We start from the raw sequence: 21,475 nt of genomic DNA, 5'->3' as shown, positions 1-21,475 counted from the left end.
TAAAAACAATAAATAATCTATAAATAGAACTATAAATAGAACAGGGCCGGAGGCATAGAGTGAGGTACAACTGGGTGAAAGCATTTGATTCTGGGCTGGGCAAAGGACAGGCAGAGGGCAACTGCACCTCCTTGCATTTCATTGTTGGGGGTGGCGGCGGGGGTGGGGGGGGTCCTTCCTTCCCACCTGCGGCTCCTCTGATAGGCCAGGCCAGGCTTGAAAGGGGCTGTGAGACGCCTGCTACCCCGGGCGGGAGAAGTTCTGGCTGCCCCGTATCAAGGCAAACGCACAAAGCACTGGGGTCAATAAATAGCCTCACAACTTGGGGGTGCCTGACTGAGGAGCTCTGCACTAGCGGCGGTGATGCCCAGGACAAGACAACCTCTTCACCACCGGCGCCTCGTTTCAGACCACGGCTGCAGGAGCTGCGAGGCAGTGGCGGAGGGGGTGAGGCTGCCCTCATGCGCGGTATAGCGGCGGCGGGCCTTCTCAGCCAGCAGCTGGTAGAAGGGCTTGGGGGTCTCCCAGTCCTCGTCCTCGCTGCTGGAGCTGACCTTCTTCACGATCCGGTTGTGCCGGCGACTGAACCTGCGCGCTTTGGTGCTGGGAGAGAGGTGGCAGGATGGGCAGGATTCCTCGGTCGCCTCCCGACCATCTCTGTCCCACCCCCAGTGCTCTGGCCCCAGCAGTGACCAGGGCCTGGGCTGAGGGGGCGTCCAGGGCTTTATTTGGCCCCAGCGGGGGAGCCACTGGCTCCCGTGAGGACCTGTCACCATCTGCACACGTGCACGTGTGTTTCCGGGGCCAGTTGCAAGCTGGGCAGGTGGAGAGGAGAGGGTTTCAGGAGGGAGGGGGCATCAAGAGGGGAAGAGAAGGAGAAGACCAAGCGACAGGGAAGTTGAGACCCAGCTTTCTGCTCTGAGAAACTCCCTGTGGCAGAGAGGGCAAAGGAAATTTAGGGCAGTGGGGTCCAAATCCAGAATTAAGCTGTTTGCCCTTCGAAGTTACAGCCAGGGGTAGAGTGCCGCTCTGCTTCTGTCACCCCAACTCTTTCATAAGAGCTCGTGACACCCAAATCTCCTGCCCGAGGAAACTCCCAACCTGTTTCCAACATCACAGAGCTCAAGGCTCTGAAAATCAGAGCAGGATGAGAAGCAAGGGCCTCGCCTCTGCCACCCACACCTTCTGGGCAGGGGCTGCTCACCAATATGGTCTCCGCTCCTGCAGGGTCATCATCCGCCAGAGGTGGGCCAGCTCCTTGGTGGCAGTCGTGGATGCGGTCCCAGGGCAGGCTCTGGGGCAGGAGGGAGGAGGAGGTGAGGAGAGGCCTGTAGCCTCGCCTGGCTTGGGCAAAGGCCAACGGTGTGACCACACAAGGGTCCCTGGCCCTCTCAGAGCCACAGCTTTCCAAAGCTGAGAACTCGGATCTTTCCGTGTTGCCCTGAAAGATGCCTCCTTTCGCGCCCCCTGAAGGGAGCTGGACTAAATGGTGGTTGGAAAGGGGCCACCCCGTGTCCTGGGACCTGTATCCGCCGCTCCAATACCAGCACCACCTCTTCTCCACGGAGGCTGCAGACTGGCAAGATCGGTTCAGGGCTAGGTGCCTGATAGATCATATCAAGTTGGCCCCAAGAACTTTTGCTTGAAATCTTAGAAACGAGGAGCTCTCCTCCCACAGGGTTGCTGGGGCGGGAGACAGGACACGAGCCTGAAGCTCCTGCGGGAGAGCCTGCCCAGCCCAGCCCAGCGTGATGGAGCACAAAGCCAACCCAGAGCGCGGAGTGGAGGGGGACAGGGAGCCCGGGCAGCGTCCCTTGAGCCTGAGGACCAACCACGTCTGAAGGTGGCTCCTCTTTTTTCAGGTTAATTTAATTATATTAATTAGTTCATTATATTAATTAATTCAAGCCAGTTAGTTTCCTATTTTTCCTAAGTCCGAGCTGAGTTTCACTGCTTGCAGTGCACGGGCCCTGACCAGTGCCACGGGGCCGGGGGAGGCCGGGAGAGCGTGGCTGAGGAATGTGTCGGCAGCAGTGGGTGGCCTGCTCTGCCGGTGGATGGACAGTGAGGTAGGGCCCCAATCGGGGCTGAAGAGGACGCCCTCCCACCTGATGTACTGCTTCCGGTTCATCCTGCAGAACATGATGAAGCCGTTGACACACTTCTTCTTCATCTGGGTGGGGCAGGGGGTTTGCTTGCTCTCATTGGGCTTCACAAGGCCCCTGCCCGCCCTGCCCTTCCTCCCGGCTGCGGGCGGGGCTGAGGTCCGCTGGGTGGGGGTCCATGTATAGCTCTCATCCTCATCGCTGGAGGACTGCAGGCCCTCGAGGTCGGCCTGAACATCCTGGGTGGGAGACAGAGAGGTGAGGGCAGGCAGGAGACGCGGACTGCCCAGGCGGATGGCTTTCTGTCTCCCTCACCTCCTGCTGCCTCCACACCGAGTCTGTGTCCGTGTCCTCCGAGCTGGGGCTGCACAGCTCCTTGCTGTTCTCACACAGCGACAGGTAGCAGTGGTCCAGCGAGACCAAGGACTGGCACCGGCTGAGGGAGTCGGGAAGGTCTTCGGGGGCCTCAGGGGGTGTGTCCTGGGGGGTGAAGGAGGAAGACGGGAGGAGACGGAGGGGGACAGTGCTGTCCCTTCATGGCCCCCACTCACTGCTTTCTTAGGAGGTCACACGAGCATCATCACAAACAGCTCAGGCTCAAAACAGCCTCCAGATGCCTCCTCAGAAATTCAAGCTAAGTTTCCCCAGTTCCCACAGGGGGTTGGAGAGGAGGTGGATGGGGGTCTTCTGCCTCCTATTCTGGGGCACTCTCTCTCAATCCCATCAGTTTACCACCTTGCAAAGTAGCTGCGATGCCCCGGGCAAGTCTTAACTCCTCTGAGCCTCAGTTTCAGGCACAGATGGTGTCACTACACATCCTCTGCAAGGCCGAGAGGCACTTGGTGCAGTGGCTGCACTTCCAAGAGCTCCGCTAAAGGTGTCTATTTTTGTTTCTACAGCAGATTCAGCTATTCATTGAGGCAGGGGGCCACCTTCCCACACACTGGAGGGGGCCACACACTGGGGACCGGAGCTGGGGCTGCCCCTCTGGCAGTCAGACGTTGAACTGCTGGAGCAGACAGTGCTACAGAAATCAGCCCGGGGGCCTGGGAAGGAGGCTCTTTCCAACTGAGGATCCTGGGGGTCACCGGCTGTTTTCAATTTCCTCATCTGTCAAATGGGTTCACAAGAGAGCCTGACTCATAGAGCAGTCATAAAATTATGTGGGGTCTTTTCTGGGCACCTGGAAGCTTTCAGCTTTTATCCTTTGTGTCTGGTTCATTCTAAGGGCCCAGCACAGAGCAGGGCGCCTGGTGGCCAGCAGGGAGTGTTCAAAGGATGGGCAGGCAGGTGAGGGCACAGATGGTGGGTGAGTCTCTGGAAGGATGAGGAGAAGCATGATGGATGGACCGGTGAGTGGGGGAGGAGCTGAAAGGTCGAGGGGACGGATGAGTGGATCAAGCAGGTGGAGAGAAGGATGGACGTGTGTGCAGACAGATGCATGGGCAGACACCTACCTTCTTCTGTAGTCCCTCAAGCGTGCAGGCAGAAGGTGAAGACACAGGATCTAAGAATACTTCTTCAAAGAGAGCTGTCGGGGGCAGGGAGGGAGACCAGAGGGGTGGCTGGGACAGGAACGCCTCTCTCAGGGCACCGTGCCTCTGTCCCGCCACCCCTGCTAGCCGGAGTGCCCTTCTCTGGCTTTGGCTTTGGGATCTTCTGCCCCAAGTCCAAATCCAGCTCACAGGCCAGCTCCCATGGGGAACCACCAACCTGGGCAGAGTGAGTGGGTCCCTATTCCAGGCTCCTGGAGCCTTCCACGCGCCACGCTGGCCTGGGGCTGCTCCCCACCAGGCTGTGGGCTCCTTGAGGGCTGGGATGGGATTCATCCCTGGTTATCCAGCACTGCCAGCACAGGGCTGCACACTTGGTGGGTGTCACTGCAGGTGTTTTTTCTGAATGAACCAAGGTGCTCACCTTGGGTCAGGTGCTTGGCGCCATCCTCCAGGATCTGTCCTGGCTGCAGTTTCCCCGGGGAGCTGAAGAGGGAGGGGCTGAGCCCCAGGATCTGGCTCCGGTGGCCTGTCGCATTCCAGTTGTCAATCTGGGGAGGCCCCAAGGCGAGTGGGCTCCCTGAAAAGGAAATATCAGGCTCGAGGGTGTGTCAGAGGTTGCCCTCTTCCCCAGCACAGCAGCTGGCTTTGAGCAGATGGTGCCAGACACTGCGGAAAGGTGACTGTCAGTTCCTTGTGGTGAGTGCTTGGAAGAGGAAATTAAGAGGCACGGTGCCTGGCGTCTTGTTAGGAATGGCCAGGAAAAAAATCAATATCATGATGTGCCAGATCCAATAGACTGACTTTAGCTATCTGGAGCTCTGTGTTAAGAAAGATTCTGAGGCAGTGTCTGGGATCAACAGAAAGAGTAATGATTGATCAGCAACGTCTTCCATGGCAACTGATGGCTCAGGGACAGTGGGCAGGCTGTGTGTTGCCATCCCTGTGCTTAGCAGACATCCATCCCTTTCCCGCTCTCCCCCCTTCCACAGACATCCTCAGAAGGAAGGTACCAAGAAGACCCCACTCCAGGCTACAAGGAGGACAGACAGAGCTTCAGTCACCATGGGCGCTGCCCTTTGGGGTCCAGGCAGGAAGCCAAGGGTCAGCATCTGGGGACTCCTTGTCCACCTCCTCGCTGTAATCGCACACCAGCTTCTGCCTGCAAGAGGAGGAATTGAAGAGGCAGACCTGGAGTCCCGGGCTGGAGATACCGTGGGCCCTGGGGCGAGCCCTTTCCCCTTTGGGTGTCTCAGTGTCACCCACTGTGGACTAAGACAGGGATCTCTCCGTGCCGGCCGCTGGGGGGTGCCCGCCCTCAAGGAGCTTCAGGGCTTATAAGGAGAGGCCAGCTGTAATCAGAGCTGCCTACACGGGGGCAGAGCTGTGATGGGGCTTTGAAGAGGACACAGACGGTGGGCAGGGCAGGAGGGAGGACCGAGCTGAGCTAAGCCTAAAGGATGGGTAGTTTTCCAGGTGGACGAAGGGATCAAGCTTCCAGGAAGAGGGAACAAAGGGTGAGAAGCCCAGAGGGGACACGGGCCTGGCTCCCGCAGGGAGTGGCGAATATTTGGTGGTGTTAAGGGTAAGGTTTGCAGTTGAGGAGCAGGAAAGGGGGCTGGCAAGGTGAGCTGGGACCAGAGAGGGTCTCAAATGCTAATTAAGATATCTGGGCTCTATCCAACAGGAGGGAATAGCTTAAAGCCAAAAACTGACATGATCAAGGTCTTGTGTGTTAGAAAAGCCATGCAGGTGACTACTTGGGACAGGCTAGAGGGCGGGACGGGAGGCAGGGAGAGGATGCGGCCCTGGTCAACACGTAGGAAGCAAGGCTTTCCCTCGAGCTCACGATGCCTGACGCAAAGCTAGGCCCTCAGAGGTGCTCACTCCACAGATACCAGTCGAGGGTGGTGATTGACCCCATTTCTCACCAAGCCTTAGCCAATCCCACCAAACGCCTCAGCTTCTTCCACTCACATCCCTGGGCTTCCCTTACCTGGGACGGGGCTGGGTCCTGTTGAGAAAATGGATCCTCTCAACCCGTTGCTGGGCCTCGAAGGCAGGGTAAGGCCCCGCATCCTGGGCACTGTTTTTGCAACAGCAGCCTACGGGGGGTGGGGCAAGTCAGGATGGTCACTCCTGTGTCTGGCCCAAATCCTGGGACTCACAGAGGCAGGGACGGAGAGGTGCTGGGGTATGCCACAGCCTATCCCTCCCCCCATCCCAGCCAAAACCTCAGGCTCTGGGGCCTCTGTGTGAGGTTTGGGGGCTCCCTGAATCACCTGTAGGTTTCTGGAATCCCACGTCCCTATCAGAAGCTGTAAGGAAGATAAAATCCTTAAGCAGAATGATGATGATGAAGATGATGAGCGCAAACAAGTATATAGTGCTTACCAAGGCAGCACGGTTTTAATCTTAAGTTTTACATACTACTCGGTAGCCCTTTACCAAAAGGTACGGTTTTTATAATACCCATTTACAGTTAAATAAACTGAGGCATTGAGATATCAAGTAACTGGCCCAAGGTCACAAGATTAGCTCAAGATCTGGGACACCCTCCTTCCCCAGGTGGGTCAGGCGCCTCCTTGGGGCTCCCACAGCCTCCTGGGCGACCCCAGGAAGTGAGAGCGTGGGATTTCTTCACTGGACTGTCACCGGCACCGCTCACGTGGCCTGGCCCAGAGGAGATGCTCTGGGAGGAAAGGCTGAAGGAACAGACAGAAGAATAGGATGACCTGAGGCCTCGCCTTCCAGTTGCGCCCGTATCTCCTGGGGGTGTCACACCTTTGCAAGCTGGCAAGGGGATGGGGACTCACAAGAGCATTTGTCTGGCTGCTTCAAGTGAAGGAAGGCTCACGAGGCGGCCCTGCTCTTGCCTCCAGTTCTGTGACCCTGTCCCCTGCTTACACCCCCAACAGAGCCTGAAGGGAAAAGGAAACTTGGAAAGAGGCTGCGACACAGCGTCTCTCTTGTCCATTGTAGAATCCCTGGCGACTAGGACTGTGCCTGGGACGTCGAGGGTGCCTGACAAGTGGTATATAAACGAGTGGTTAAGTTAGTGGAGAGGAAAGACACCAACTTGAGATGTCACAGTGGACGCTGTTCTCAGCCATATGCAGCAGTGTCAGCCAGGATCTTCCTCCCTTTCTGTCACCTTGAGATGGGGATGACACAGCCTTGGGGTGACTGCAGGAGTCGAGGCATCTTGGAGGGGTGATGGTCGCCACCATGTTTCCTCCTCTCTGGTCTGGGGATGGGGTCACCTGCTTCTTAGGCTGGTCCAGGGCCAGACAGCGACGAGGGTTCTGGGCCCGGGTCTGGCGTTCTGGGAGAGCAGAGAGATGGCGTCAGACAGGGCTGGGGGCCTGACTGTCACCGGAGAGTGGCTGAGGTGGGGGTCTTTGCTCTGGGCCCAATAACCTGCTTCAAAGCTTTGTCTGGCCTGGTCACTCAGTCCTTCCCGGAGAGGCCCAGATCCTCAGTCAAAGACCACCTAGTCGGACACCCCCTTCCCCTGCCCACACGTTAGAATCACCTTGCGAGCTCTGAAAATACTGATGCCCAGGTTCCACCCAGATCACTGAAGCCCGACTTTCTGGGTGTGAGGCACAGGTAATGGGCATTTTTAAAAGCACCCCAGTGATTCAGATGTGCAGCCAGAGCTGGAAATCATTGATTAGGTCCAACTCCCTTTTTAAGGACGTGGAAACGGAGGCTCGAAAAGGGGAAGGGACAGGTAGTGTTAGTAGCAAGGCTGAGGTGGGACCTGGGACACTTGCCTCCCGCACTGGGGTCCTTCTGTCACCCCACACTCCCTGCTGCCCTGGCCTGGGGATGGATGACTGGGCAGAGGGATGATAAATGCTGACAGCCGCTTCCATTCCTGGGCACTGGCCATGTGCCCCATCACTTAAGCACTGCTTGAGCGGCGTGCGCCTGGCTCCTAATCTGAGGGTCACCCTGTGGCGGGCCCTCCAATTTCCAGACCAGGAAGCTGAGGCTCACAGGAGAAGAGTGACCCACCCCCAGGCCTCAGAGCTAGGAAGAGGAGGCACCACAGCTGAACCCAGGCACATCTGAATCCAGAGCCTTGTCAAGGGCTCAGGATTGCCGACTGGGCCTCCCGGGAGTGGGGACGGTCCTGGAGAAGGAGCCCCGCTCCCATCTGACCCCTGCACCCTCTTCTGTCCCCACTGACGGCTTGTACCTGATGCTTGGGCTGGCTTCTTCTTCCGAGGTTTCTGGCAGCCTCCCCGAAGATGGGACTCATGAGAGTGTGGGGTGCTGGACGGGGTGGAGTGTCTCCACTTTGCTGGGCCTGCGGCCGGCTTCCAACCGAGCCCTACGCAGGACGGAGAATGAGGCAGGTCAGATGCCCTCACCCTTATCCATCCTGAATGCTGCCTCTGGACAGCACTTCATGATGGACAGGGAGCAGGGAGGCTGCCACGGTCCTCAGACTGACTTTACAAATGGGGAAACTGAGGTCCCGGGAGGAGATGGGACCTGGCTGAGGTTGTGCAGCCAGGCGGCAGAAGTACAGGCGAGAACTCAGTTGTCCTCAGGGCCATTCCGGGCCTCGGCTGAGAGGAAAGACAGACCCAGCACTTCCCAGGTGCTTCCCCGTCTTCCGCCTCCCAAATCAGTTCTTCCTCCAGCCTCCTCAAGATGGTAGGGGCTCCAGCACCCACCCTGGGTGGCCCGAGGCCTCTCAACTCTTCCTCATTAACGTCTCCCAAGGACTTCCCTGGCGGTCCAGTGGTTAAGACTCTGCACTCCCAAGGCTGGAGGTATGGGTTCGACCCCTGGTCGGGGAACTAAGATCCCGCATGCTGTGCGGCATGGCCAAAAAAAAATACTCCCAAATTTACCTACTTCTGTCTACGCCCTCAGCTACGGTGTTACATTGGCCTCATCATCTCCCATCCAGATCACCCCTAAAAGTATCTTCACTCATCTCCCCCACTCCAGCTTCTTACTTAATAGCAAGTCCCCACGCTAGATGTCAGGCACCTCTTCCTCAAAGAAACTCTGATCATGGCTTTCCTCTGGTTTAAAGGCCTTCAGTCATTCTCATCTTCTTCATCTCCCTCCTCCGCCATCTTTTACCTGCCTCATCTTTTACCCCTCTTGCCCGTGTATTCCTCCCACCAGTAACCACAGCAGCCGGCACACACGGCATGGGATGATTGGCTTGTTCCAGGCGCCGTGTTACAGCACTCTTTACATGTATTAACTCATTCAATCCTCACAACAAACACAGAAAGGGGGTATGGGTCCAGTTTGCAGATGAGGAAACTGAGGCACAGAGCAGTGTAGGTCACCCGCAGGTTTCTGGAATCCCACGTCCCTATCAGAAGCTGATAGGACTGTGCCTGAGTTGGGACCTGGCTCAGGAGTCTGCGCACATCATCTGGGTGCTACACGACCCCTCCAGTCATACCCAACTGCTTGCCTGTCCCCGGACATCCCACAGGTGTCTTCTCGTGCCTTCAGACTCTTGTTCACCTTGTTTTTTCTGCCTGGCATGGTTCCCCCTTCCCTGTCCTCGAAGGCCCAGCTCCGAGGCCTCTCCCACCACAGTCTTCCCAGACACCCTCCTCTGGGGTCACAGCACTTTGGACATCCCTCTGACTTGTCCCGTGAGACAGGTTGTGAGATCCAGGAAGGACTGGACCAGTCTAAGTCACTCAGCGTCCCTGACAGCCAGGACAATGCTTGGCACGTAGCAGGCGCTGGGAAACGTCGGCTGAACTTACTTACCCCCCAGTCCACCGTCCCCATCGGTGGTGTGGAATTCGAGCAAGGCCTTGGCCGCATCGATTTTTCTCTGGAGGTAGTGAATGTAGTACAGGACGTGCAGCAGAATCTCCTTCTGCCCCCAAAAGAAAGACAGGGTTGAGCGGGGGCCTGAGATGATGTGAGGCTGCTGGGGACTGGGGACCCTGCCCCAACAATCCCCCCATTGGCAGAGAGGTTCCTATTCTGCTCTTTAGTCCTCACTGTGGCCCAGTAAGCCGGCGGTTACAGCTAAGGAAACGGAGGCCCAGAGCATTAAAGGGAGTTGCTGGGTTACAGAGAGGAAGTGGCAGAGCTGGGATCTGAACCCAGGCCTGCTCGCCTCCTGGTCCAGTTTTGGGGACACACACTGCTCAGCTTCCCACCCCTGGCCCTTGGCACACGCAAAGCCCTCCTCTTCTCCCCACAGACTCCCTCCCTGGCTTCTCCTCCTTTGAGCCTCAGCACAGTGTTCTCCCCTTCTGGAAGCTTTCCTGCCCTCCTGACCCCTCACCCAGGCTGGGTCAGATGTCCCTCCTCTGCATTCTTGTAAAACCCTGGGCCTGTTTCCACCAAGGCACTTGCCACAGTGTTTTATAATTGTCTGTTTATGTATCATTCTCTCCCATTGACCTTGAACTAGCTGAGGGTAGAGACTGTAGCTAATTGATTTCTGGATCCCAAGCACACAGAATCGAGAGGTGACTTAGTCAGTTATCACTGAAGGAACGCCTCTTCCCCACAGCATCAGCGGGCATCCCCCAACCGGCCACCAAATACCGGCTGGGCCGGTGTTGGAGACACTAAGCTAAAAAAGATACTACCCACTAAGAGCCATGTGGAGGGGTGAACTAGACATACTTTTGTTTGCCTTCATGGAACTTACAATCCAGGGAGGGCAGCGGACATTAATAAACTCATAATTCATAAAAAATTATCAAGTGTGTGATAAGCATTACGAATAAAAGAGCATAACAGGTGACTCTGAAATTAGACTTGGGTGTCCAGAAAGGCCTCTCTGAAGTGGCAGCATTTAAACTGAAGACTGAAAGGAGTTAGCCTGGTGAAGGAAGAACACCCATAAATATTTTTTGGATTGAACTGGATCCCCAGAATAACAACAAAACCGTTAGCAGGAATCTTCCAACCCCAAATCAGGAAACATGGTCTGGGGGGGATGGGGGATACATTGGGAGACTGGGACTGACATATACACACTACTATATATAAAGTAGATAACTAATAAGGACCAACTGTATAGCACAGGGGACTCTACTCGATACTCTGTAATGGCCTTTATGGGAAAAGAATCTAAAAGAGTGGATATATGTATATGTATAACTGATTCACTATGCTGTACAGCAGAAACTAACGCAACATTGTAAATCAACTATACTCCAATAAAAATTAATTTTAAAAAAGGATGGTCTCATGAGATGACTTATGTGAAATCGTTCCATAAAATATAATACAGTCACTGAACTTATTTAACCTGATCCAGGGAAGGAAGCTATAATCTAACTAAGGAATAATGTGACACAACCAAGAGATTATTGGTTTGGGGCCTGGCTCCAACCTGCCACTTACTGGCTGTGCACTGGGAGCGGGTCATTTTACTTCTCTGGGCCTCGGTTTTCTCATCTGTGCAATGGTAACGAGGATATTCATTCAGCCTCAGAGGATTATCATTAGGACGAAATAAATTAGTGTGTGTGAAATCGCCCAGCACAGAGCCTGATAAATCAGTTGTCCAATAAATGCTTAGTTGATATCTGGATGAGAAAGAACACCTTCACCGGCTTCTCAAGGGATTAAATAGAAACCTTTGGGGGCTTCCCTGGTGGCACAGTGGTTGAGAATCCGCCTGCCAATGCAGGGGACATGGGTTCAAGCCCTGGTCCGGGAAGATCCCACGTGCCACGGAGCAGCTAAGCCCGTGTGTCACAACTACTGAGCCTGTGCTCTAGCGCCCGCGACCCACAACTACAGAGCCCGTGACCCACAACTCCTGAGGCGGCGACCCACACTACTGAGCCCACGTGCCGCAACTACTGAAGCCCACGTGCCTAGAGCCCGTGCTCCACCATGAGAGAAGCCACCACAATGAGAAGCCCGCTCACCGCAACGAAGAGTAGCCCTGCTCTCCCCAAGTAGAGAAAGCCTGTGCAGAGCAACGAAGACCCAATGCAGCCAAGAATAAATAAATAAAATAAATTTACTAAAAAAAAAAAAAAGACCTTTTCTATCTTTGTATAAATAGTCCATGAGTTTTTCAAGAGCAAATCCTGTCTTTTTAGCTTAGTATCTCCAACACCAGGCTTGGCACATGGTGGGCATTCACTAAGCTAATTCGCTATAAACTGTAAAGCAATATAAAGTGTCACTTATTATTACTAGCACAAAGATTTTATGCAGAAGGCAACTGGGCATCAACTCAGATTTCAGGACAGAAAGAAAGCTTGGTAATTGAAACTTTGGGAAGGTTAGCTCAGGGGCTACACCAGAGGTTCAAATCCCAGAGACTTCCTGAAGGTAAGATCGATGCAAACTATAACTGTCTCAACAGAGGGAAATTCATTCATTCATTCATTCAGCAAACATCTATCGAGCATCGAGTGACAGAGTGGTGGAGGGTGTGGGCCTTTGGAATGAGACACATCTGACTCACTCTGCCATTAGCCAGCTGTGCCTCTCTGGACAATATGACCCCTCTGTGCTCCTGTTTCCTCGAACCAAAAAGTGAGCATACTCATACTCATCTCACAAGCCTTGGGGGGAGGATTAAATGAGAAAATGTAGGGATTTCCCTGGCAGTCCGGGGGTTAAGACTTCCACTGCAGGGGGCGCGGGTTCCATCTCTTGTTGGGGAACTGAGATCCTGCATGCCTCATGCCATGGCCAGTAAATAAATAAAGTAGCCATCTCAAAAAAAAAGAGAGAGAGAGAAAATGTATATAAGAAGCTTGGCATCCACTGTCTGACACCTAGAACTCTCAGTCAGTGGGGAGCAACTGTATTGTTATCTGCTCTGTGTTAGGCCCTGGGGTGCTGGGGATAGAGATTTATCCATTATGGTTTTTACCTTTGCAGAACCCTTCATCTAAAGGGAATCAGAGAGGGACTTCCCTGGTGGCGCAGTGGTTAAGAATCCACCTGTCAATGGAGGGGACACGGGTTCGAGCCCTGGCCCAGGAAGACCCCACATGCCGCGGAGCAACTAAGCCCGCGAGCCACAACTACTGAGCCCGCGCGCCACAACTACTGAAGCTCACGTGCCTAAAGCCCATGCTCCGCAACAAGAGAAGCCACTGCAATGAGAAGCCCATGCACCGCAATGAAGAGTAGCCCCCGTTCGCTGCAACTAGAGAAAGCCCACGCGCAGCAACAAGGACCTAATGCAGCCAAAAATAAAATTAGAAAAAATAAAATAAGATAAAGGGAATCAGAGAAATGGAAACAATCACAGTAATGTGCAGAGGGCTGTGATGGTCAGAGGGATGGGAAGCCACAGACCACATGGGGCAGGGGCACCTAATCAGCCAGGATGGTGAGGAAGGATACCACGGACCTAAGCTGAAGCCTAAATCTCAAACACGGGCAAAACAACGCATAATAGCTCCCACGGTTTATTCAGCAGTGGACTGAGCACGTCACACAGCCCTTGGACGAGCTGTGATGATGCATGTCAGGCAGGCTTGGGACTGAGTGGGACACTGGTTGTACATGGAGCAGGGGGCCCAGGAATGAATTTAAGGGAGGATAAAGACGGGGAAGAAGTGGGATTATTAAGACAGCAGAGAATCAATGGTAAAGAAAGTGGGCTGAGGCCTGGGGAGGATTCCACGAAGAGATGTGGTCATCTAGTCAGTGATGAAATGCTGCCTGTGCCCTGACTCAACTGTCATTCCTCCAGGGCAGGGGCTGTGCCCCAGTCATCTCTGCCTTGCCCGACAAGAACTTATAGTGCCTACGCACACCAGATACTCAAATGTTGGAGGACAGCGGGCAAAATCCCCCAGATATTTTTTGAGCACTGTGGTGCTCTGCATAATGCCTCCCCCAAAGGCATCCACGTCCTAGTCCCCGGGACCTGTGAATATGTTGCCATGTATGACAAAGGGGACTTTGCAGATGTGATGAAGTTAAGGATCTTGAGATGGGGAGATTATTCTGGATTGTCTGAGTGGGCCCAGTGTAATCACAAGCGTCCTTATGAGCAGGAGGTTGGAGGGTCAAAGGCAGAGAAGGCGAATGACGACAAAAGCAGAGGTAGAGGAGAGACTAGAAGATGCTACACTGCTGGCTTGGAAGGGGTTGTGAGCCAAGGACCATAGGCGGCCTCTAGAAGTTGGCAGAGGGAGAGGAAATGGATGCTCCCCTGGACCCTCCTGCTGACACCGTGATTTTAGTCCAGTGGGACTGATTTTGGATTTCTGACCTCCAGCACTCTGAGAGAACAAAGTTGTGTTGTTTTAAGCCACTAAGTTTGTGGTAATCTATTAGAGCAGCCACAGGAAACTGATACAAGCACCTACAATTGAGAGGGATTTAGGAGAGACAAGCAGCGTGATCTGGTGATGGATGGGCTGTGGCTGGCAGGGAGAAGGATAGGGTTAGGGTCGGGCAAATCTCTCCCAAACACCCGCTGCCCTGAACCTCTCTGAAGGCAAGTATAACATTCTAGGTCGGATCAGTTATTGTGTGTTCAAATCTTCCTCTTTTTTTTCTTTCTGGCCGTGCCACACAGCTTGCAGGGTCCCAGTTCCCTGAACCAGGGATGGAACCCGGGCCCCAGCAGTGGAAGCACCAAGTCCTAACCACTGGACCACCTGGGAAGTCCCTAAATCTTTATCTTCTTGACCAGATTCTAAGTTCTCAGAGGAGGAGGGCTGGGTTTCAAATTTCTTTGCTTCCCCTTGTTGCCGGCAGAACAGCTTCTGACATCTGACAATCTTTCCATAAATGGCTGATGAATGAATGAATGAGGAACTGAATGAGAGAAACTATAGCAAGAAAACATCACACCAAACCTTCCAGATCTCTGAGTCTCATATTAAGTTGTTCGTCCTGGGAGCAAGTGTTAGCTCAGCACTATAGACATTTATTGAGTGGCCACTGGGGAGGCACCGAGAAGCTTTACCCCTACCTCATGGAGACGATCCCCACAAAGTCACAAAAGAAGGCACCCGGAAAGGGAACCGACATTTATTCAGGCCCTGTCATGGCTATCATGTCACTTTGGTCTCACAATATCGCTGAGTAGGAGGAGTTATTTTTTTCTTGTTTTATAGCTGGGAAACCTGAGGCTTGAGAGGCTGATAACCTGAGCGAGCTGCCCAGAGTTCTGCAGGTGTGGGGCTGGAGGGCTCAAATGCAGGCTGTGTGACCCCCAGAGGGATGACCTTGACCCGGCACCTTGCCTATTTTTCCCCTCCCACTTCCCCCTGCCTCCTTTGCAGGAAAGAATCCCCCAGGCTTCTAGTCATGGGATCACAGACTCCCAGAAATTCCCAGTCAGGACCATTGCCATGTCAGTGCTGTCACTGGGTGGGTCTGTCTAGGTTTTCTAGGACAAGGGAGGTCAACCCGATCGCTGATATGTTCAGATCTGCCTCCCAAATCCACCTCATCTCCTTCAGCCCCCTTACCTTGGTGAACTTCTTGGTACTGGTCCTCAGGGCCACAGGTAGCAGCAATGCCAGCTCTTGCAGTTTGTTGGTGTGGTTTTTACTCGCCCTCCTGTTTTGGGGCAAGAGCTGGTGTGGGTTAGGACATCCGAAATGGAATTTGGCATCTGACCCCCCAGACCGCTTGTCTCAGTGTTCCCCAGCTCAGAGAAGCTCCCTGCCCCAGGCACCCAAGACAGAAGCCTGGGCATTGTCTGCACTGCTCGCTCTCCCCCATCCCCTGGTCCAATCAGTCACCAAATCTTGCCCATTCCTCCTCCAATCCCTTCTCTCCGTCCCCTCGCTCCTGCCCTAGTCCATGTGCTGACATAGTTCTCCCAGCCTTCCATCTGGCTTCCTCCAAGCCACACTCTCTACAAGAGTCACGGTGATCTTTCTGAAACACGAACCTGCCTATGGTTTTCTCATCTGTGCAAAAGGAATGAGGATATTCTTTCAGAGGCAGAGGGCTACCAATAGGACTGAATACATTAGTTACTTAATAAGCACTTCAAACCTCTCAATGCCATCCCATTATGAAGGATCAAGTTTAAACCCTTACTTAACATGGCTTATAATGCCCCCCATGGCCTGGCCCGCCTGACCCTTCTGGTCTCATCTCTTACTTCCTTTCGTTCTCTCCCGTCAATGGACCCCAACTCCACAGGCCAGGTGAGGTATCTCTGCTCAGGTCCCCCTGCCCCTGTGCTCATGCATTTCTCTGGTCCCTGCAGTTGGGGGAGAGCTGAGTAGGGGGCACCGCTGTACCTCCAGCACCTAGAACAGGGTCTGGCACACTGCGGGAAGTCATCGCCTATTTGCTGAATGATTGAATAAATAAGGGCATGAAAGAAGTTGACTCCTGAGCAGATGCAGAACTTCCAGGATCTAATCCCTGAACCCATAATTCATAATATATCCGTGTACGCACACCTGTACCCCTCTCTCCTGACGGATGGAGACACAAAGACGTTGGAGTCTCTCTCCCAAATTACACACCGCTGCCACTACTCCTGCTACTTCTTTGGGAAGGCCCAAACACCTCGTCTCCACCAAACCTTATCTCACCTTCCTTCAGGGCCTGATTCAACTGCCACCCGAGGAAGCCTCCTCCGACCTCCCTTGTTTTTCTCCCCGACTCTGAATGTCCACAACACTTTGTGTCACCTGCAGCACTGCCCAGCCCAAAACACTTCCTTGATTACAGATGTATCTTTGGTTCCTACTCAGACCCACGAACTGGCACCCCCTCTTTGCCAGGCCCTGTGCTGGACACTGTGGAAAGGGAGAGGAATCACTGTCCTGCCCTCGAGGACATGGGGGAGCAGTGTGGGAGACACTTATCTCCCTAACCCAACTCTGAAGTCCTGAAAGAATCGTTCTCGCTCATTCATTCAGCAATTACTTATTAAGCCCCTACTATGTGCCAGGAAGTGTGATCGGTGACAGGGACAGAAGACTATAAAACAACTACAGCCCCTTCTAGAGCCTACAATGCAGTCGGGGATAAAGTCATTCATCAAATTGTCACACAAATAAACATAAAATGGCAACTAGGACCAGAACCAGCTGTATAATTTGCTGGGGGTGGGGGCATTGCAAATGAAACTGTGGGTCCCCTTGTTCAGAAATTAAGAATTCTGGGAATTCCCTGGTGGTCCAGTGGTTAGGATGCTGCACTTTCACTGTTGAGGACCCGGCTTCAGTCCCTGGTCCGGGAACTAAAATCCCACAAGCCACACGGCCTGGCCAAAAAAAAAAAAGTGAAGAATTTCAAGATGGTGAGAGCAGAGCATTAAACCAAGCATTGGGCTCTTCTAAGCTCAGGGCTCTGTGACTGCATGAATCACATGTCCCTCCTGGGGACAAAGGAGAGGTGCTGCTCGGTGTTATGGAAACTTGTGATAGGTGCTTTTGATCTAACCTATGAGGTTTTTCCAGAGGAAGGAAACCTGGCCAGAAGCTGCTCTGAAGGATGAGTGGAGCTGCATCAGTGGAGGGGGAGAGGGAATGTTTCAGATAGAGGGAGCATGGAGAAGTCAGAGGAAATAAAGCTGAAGTGTCTGGAGCACAGAAAGCAAGGAGTCCTGTGGGGTGAGATGAGGCTGGAGGACGAGGTAGGGGCCAGATGACGCAGGGTCTTATGGGTCTTACAGGCTCACGGTATGAAGTTTTGCCTTTATCTGAAGCCCAACGGGAAGCATTAACGTGTTTTCTGCAGGGGATGGCATTTCTAGTGCACCCTCCCAGAACCACCACGAGTACAGGAGACTATACGTATTAGTCAGCTGAATGAAGGAATGAAAGAAAAGCAAAACCACCAATTGGTCTCTAGTTCTTTCCTGATAGAAACCATAATTTCGAGGGGCAAGGGTGGGTGCTGGGTTTCTATCCGTGGAGAAACACTGGGTAGGCTGACCTCTAACGTCTTGCCTGGCCCTGATATTTATTTTCTGCATGCAACTTTCCTGCTGTTCTAGAGGACTCCCTAGAAACTCCAAAGAGAAACAGCACAGAAAGCCAGGAAGAAAAAGTATCCAGGTCTATTTAAGTTCAAGGTGCTATTTGACCATGTCTGAGAAAAAGGGTTTCATATCAACTAGTCCCTGGGTGTTTCCTCTGGGTTTTGCAAAGCACTGAGAGAGCCTTCTGCACAAACACAGGAGTTCCAGGAAAAAAAAAAAAAATTGGAGGGAGAAAAAGGGTGACTAGGAAATGCAAAATCTTGGCCGCTCTTGGGCAGCGGTCCTGAAGAGGTGTGACCTGGGGCTCTGCTCACAGGGGCCTCAGGGAACTGGGCACTCGCTCTCAAGGCTGCTCCTTTCCTGGCTGGATGGTTTTGGTTTCAGCCAAGTTCTTTCCTCAGAGTCTGTTTAATTTTCACCCACTAATCCCAGCTCTGCCCTCTGATTCTGTGGGGAACAGGCCAGCTCCGGCCACATGGGTCTTCTTCTGCTTCTTTCAACTGCCAAGTTTATTTCTGCCTTAGGGCCTTTACCATTGCCTCCACCTGGAATGTTCTTTTGCCCCGATTTTTACACGGCTGATTTCTTGCCATTCCGCGCTTAGCTTAAATGTAATCTCCCTAGAGGCCTTTCCTGACTACCTGATCTAAATAAGCACATTCTTGGTCACATCCCCATATCCTTTATCAGCATCTGAAATCTTTCTTTCTTTCTTCCTTCCCTTCCTTCTTTCCTTCCTTCCTCCCTCCCTCCCTTCCTTCCTTCCTCTCCTTCTCTCTCTCTCTCTTTCTTTCTTATAAATATAAACATAAGGAGAGGGATTTTTGTCTCTTTTTTTTTTTTTGCAGTATGCAGGCCTCCCACCGCCGTGGCCTCTCTTGCCGCGGAGCACAGGCTCCGGATGCTCAGGCCCAGCGGCCATGGCTCACGGGCCCAGCCGCTCCACGGCACAAACCCGCGTCCCCCGCATCGGCAGACGGACTCCCAACCACTGAGCCACCAGGGAAGCCCTGTCTCTTTTATTTATTGTTATGTCCTGTACTGACTTATCCATCAGGTAGCATAAGCACAGTGCCTAGGGCTGGTGCTACTTTTAGGGGCTTTGAGAATGTTTTAATTTCTTTTAAAACCAGAAGAGAAATAAATGAATATAATTCAACTTGGATTATATTCATATTTATACCAGTGCTGTCATAAACTATAATTTTTAATGTGTTTTAAAAAATATTTTATTTATTTTGGTTGGTCTGGGTCTTTTGCGGCATGTGGTCTCCTTAGTTGCGGCTTGCCAGCTCCTTAGTTGTGGCATGCAAACTCTTAGTTGCGGCCTGTGGGATCTAGTTCCCTGACCAGGGATTGAACCCAGGTCCACTGCATTGGGAGCACAGAGCCTTAACCACTGCACCACCAGGGAAGTTCCTTAATGTGTTTTTAATGCAGGAGCTGGAAGAAGCCTTAATCAAGAGCCAGTCCAAATTTCTCACATTAGCTATGGGAAAACCAAGGCCCAGCCCCTAATTTGCTTTAACATGTGCAGGAACTTAAGAGTAAGAGCTGTCCCAAAGTGGGACAAAGCAGGGGGCAGTCCCAAGAAGCAGCATAATAGTTGGTTACAAGGTTCAGCTTTTGAAGCAAACAGATCTGGTTGAAATCCCAGCTCTGCCACTTGCTGTGTGACTTTGGGCAAGTGCTTTCATCACTCTGAGCCTGTTTATAATTCATTTACAAAATGGAGGTGGCTGGAAAGTGTGATCTTGTCCAGAAGGTGTTTAGCACATAGGGAGCGCTCACGAAATGTTAGTTCAAGACAGAAGGTAGACAGTCATTTGTTGGAACGATTTAGGGATAAGGGATGTTGGAGGATGGGGTGGGGGTATTGTACTGGATGACTACTGTTGATAAAACTGTTGTTTTTGGTTGACCGACATCCAATTCCTCCCTTTTCTGGTAATAGTTTCCTTTGGGGAATGATCCCTCCCCACTCTCAGTCCATATGGTTCAGAGAAGCTGACCCCAACCTCCCCTTCCACTAGGGAGCACTGAAGCAATGTCTAGCCAAGAAGTCAAGTGATTGATTCAGGACTGCGGTTGTAACCTAGGCTTGACCAATCAGAGTCAACGGATCTTGGAAAGAGACTCTCTGCTAGGCTTGTCAAGTTGGCGGGATATGGACCTGGAGTGGCTGGGAGCCATCTTGCCCTCACAAATGGAGAGCCAACACAGACAAGAGGAGAGCAAAGAGAGGCAGATTCCTGGCCATATCATTTAACTCCTCAACTAGAACCAGCCAAGCCTGATGCCCCGGAATTTTTTGTTTAAAGGATCTAATAAATCCCCTTTTACGCATAAGCCAGTTTTAGCTAGGTTTCTGTTAATTGCAACTAAGAGAGACCCCACATCTAGAAAGGGGGGAAAGAGAATGCATTGTTGGTGACCTCTGGAATTCCAGGAGGAAAAGGCAAGCGAGAGAGGCATTCTTCATTTTCTTCATTTGCCCCTTCTGAGCACAGTACCTAAGTAGAGAACCTGAACAAAGCAGACACTTATTTTTGGAGTTAATAAATGAAGACATAGGTGGGCGGGAAGTCACTGGGGAAGACAGTGGGGAATAAGATGAACTCTGGCTCTCTTCTTTATCCAGACTTTGGAGGAAGGGAGAAATCTGATCCAACCCTCAATCTGCTAGGAAAATCCCCTCTGTACGATTCCTGACACTTGGTAGGTGCTTGATGGCAAAATGAATATGTGAATTAAAGAAAGGAAGGAAGGGCATTTAAGAAAATCAGGATGTCAAAACCTGCAAGGGCTTAGAGATGATCTTTGCCAACTACCTCAGAGTTCTCTCATCTTGAAATGGCGGTAATATTCGCACCTACTTCCTCGGGGAGTTGTTGTAAGGATTAAAGGATTTTATACAAACAAAAGCCTTAGCAAAAAGTCTGGCAAACTAGTAAATGCTCAGTAAACACTACTGTTACTATTATTCAACCAGAGTGGCTGGAGCTGTAAGGGAGGTGGGCCGGGGGAACACTTACCTGTTCCTGGGACCCAGGAAGTTGGTCCTGGGCTGTTCAGGGAAACATAAGTGCTTGCTGGAATTCCACATCTGCAAAGAGGGGAAAAGAAAGAATTATTAGTGACCTCTGGGATTCCAGGAGGAATGCACAGCTTGACGGGCAGCCTCATTTCCCCCATCATACTCCTTTGAGCACTCAGAGATCCCAAAATAAGTCCCCAGTCCCCATAAACACAGGTCAAGAGACCAAATTAAAATGCCCAAACTCTGAACTGAAGTCCATGGATCTCAAATTGCAAATTGGGGCCCGTAAATCACGATCCAGACCTAAAACTAAAAGGAGCAGATTCCCAAACTTTGACTTCAGAACTTCAGTCTTAACAGTGAAATGTCAGACCCTGCAATGGGAACCACATCTGAAAACTGTGGCTTGAGATCTCTACACTGTGATATTAAGATACTAAAACTATGTCTTTAAACTCCTAAAGTGAGGACCTAGAACATAAAAAGGAGCCCTTCCCAAACCTAAACGCCCTAAATTCTAATACTGAGATGCTCTAGACCCCCAAACTGTTAATTTCTGAACTCCAAATATGAACCCAATCCTAGTATTAAGAACACAGACCAGGGCTTCCCTGGTGGCTCAGTGGTTAAGAATCCGCCTGCCAGTGCAGGGGACACGGGTTCAAGCCCTGGTCTGGGAAGATCCCACATGCCCTGGAGCAACTAAGCCCGTGCGCCACAACTACTGCAGCCTGCACGCCTAGAGCCCGTGCTCCGCAACGAGAGAAGCCACCGCAATGAGAAGCCCACGCACTGCAACGGAGAGTAGCTCCCGCTCGCCGCAACTAGAGAAAGCCCACGTGCAGCAACGAAGACCCAACGCAGCCAAAAATAAAAATAAATTAATTAAAAAAAGAAAAAAACACAGACCACAAACTTTAATATTGAG

The 21,475-nt window shown here is 52.3% G+C and overlaps 1 protein-coding gene across 1 annotated transcript; it reads right to left on the bottom strand.

The window, feature by feature from the left end:
• Nucleotides 1-386: 386 nt before the first annotated feature.
• MEIOSIN (meiosis initiator) lies at nt 387-20,613 on the bottom strand (the record flags this gene model as incomplete). The annotated part of the gene is made up of 14 exons (XM_082862015.1): nt 387-603; nt 1,205-1,294; nt 2,109-2,344; nt 2,421-2,585; nt 3,563-3,636; nt 4,023-4,178; nt 4,663-4,760; nt 5,595-5,703; nt 5,881-5,916; nt 6,678-6,923; nt 7,806-7,940; nt 9,362-9,473; nt 15,025-15,115; nt 20,543-20,613. The coding sequence occupies 14 exons, from the start codon at nt 20,611-20,613 to the stop codon at nt 387-389; spliced, it is 1,836 nt and encodes a 611-aa protein (XP_082718141.1).
• Nucleotides 20,614-21,475: the final 862 nt, after the last annotated feature.

The sequence above is a fragment of the Leucopleurus acutus genome, assembly GCF_964270905.1.
Source record: "Leucopleurus acutus genome assembly, chromosome: 20".
NCBI classification, from domain to species: Eukaryota; Metazoa; Chordata; class Mammalia; order Artiodactyla; family Delphinidae; genus Leucopleurus; species Leucopleurus acutus.
Note: the sequence above shows the minus strand (reverse complement) of the source record. Positions and strands in the feature narration are given on the sequence as shown.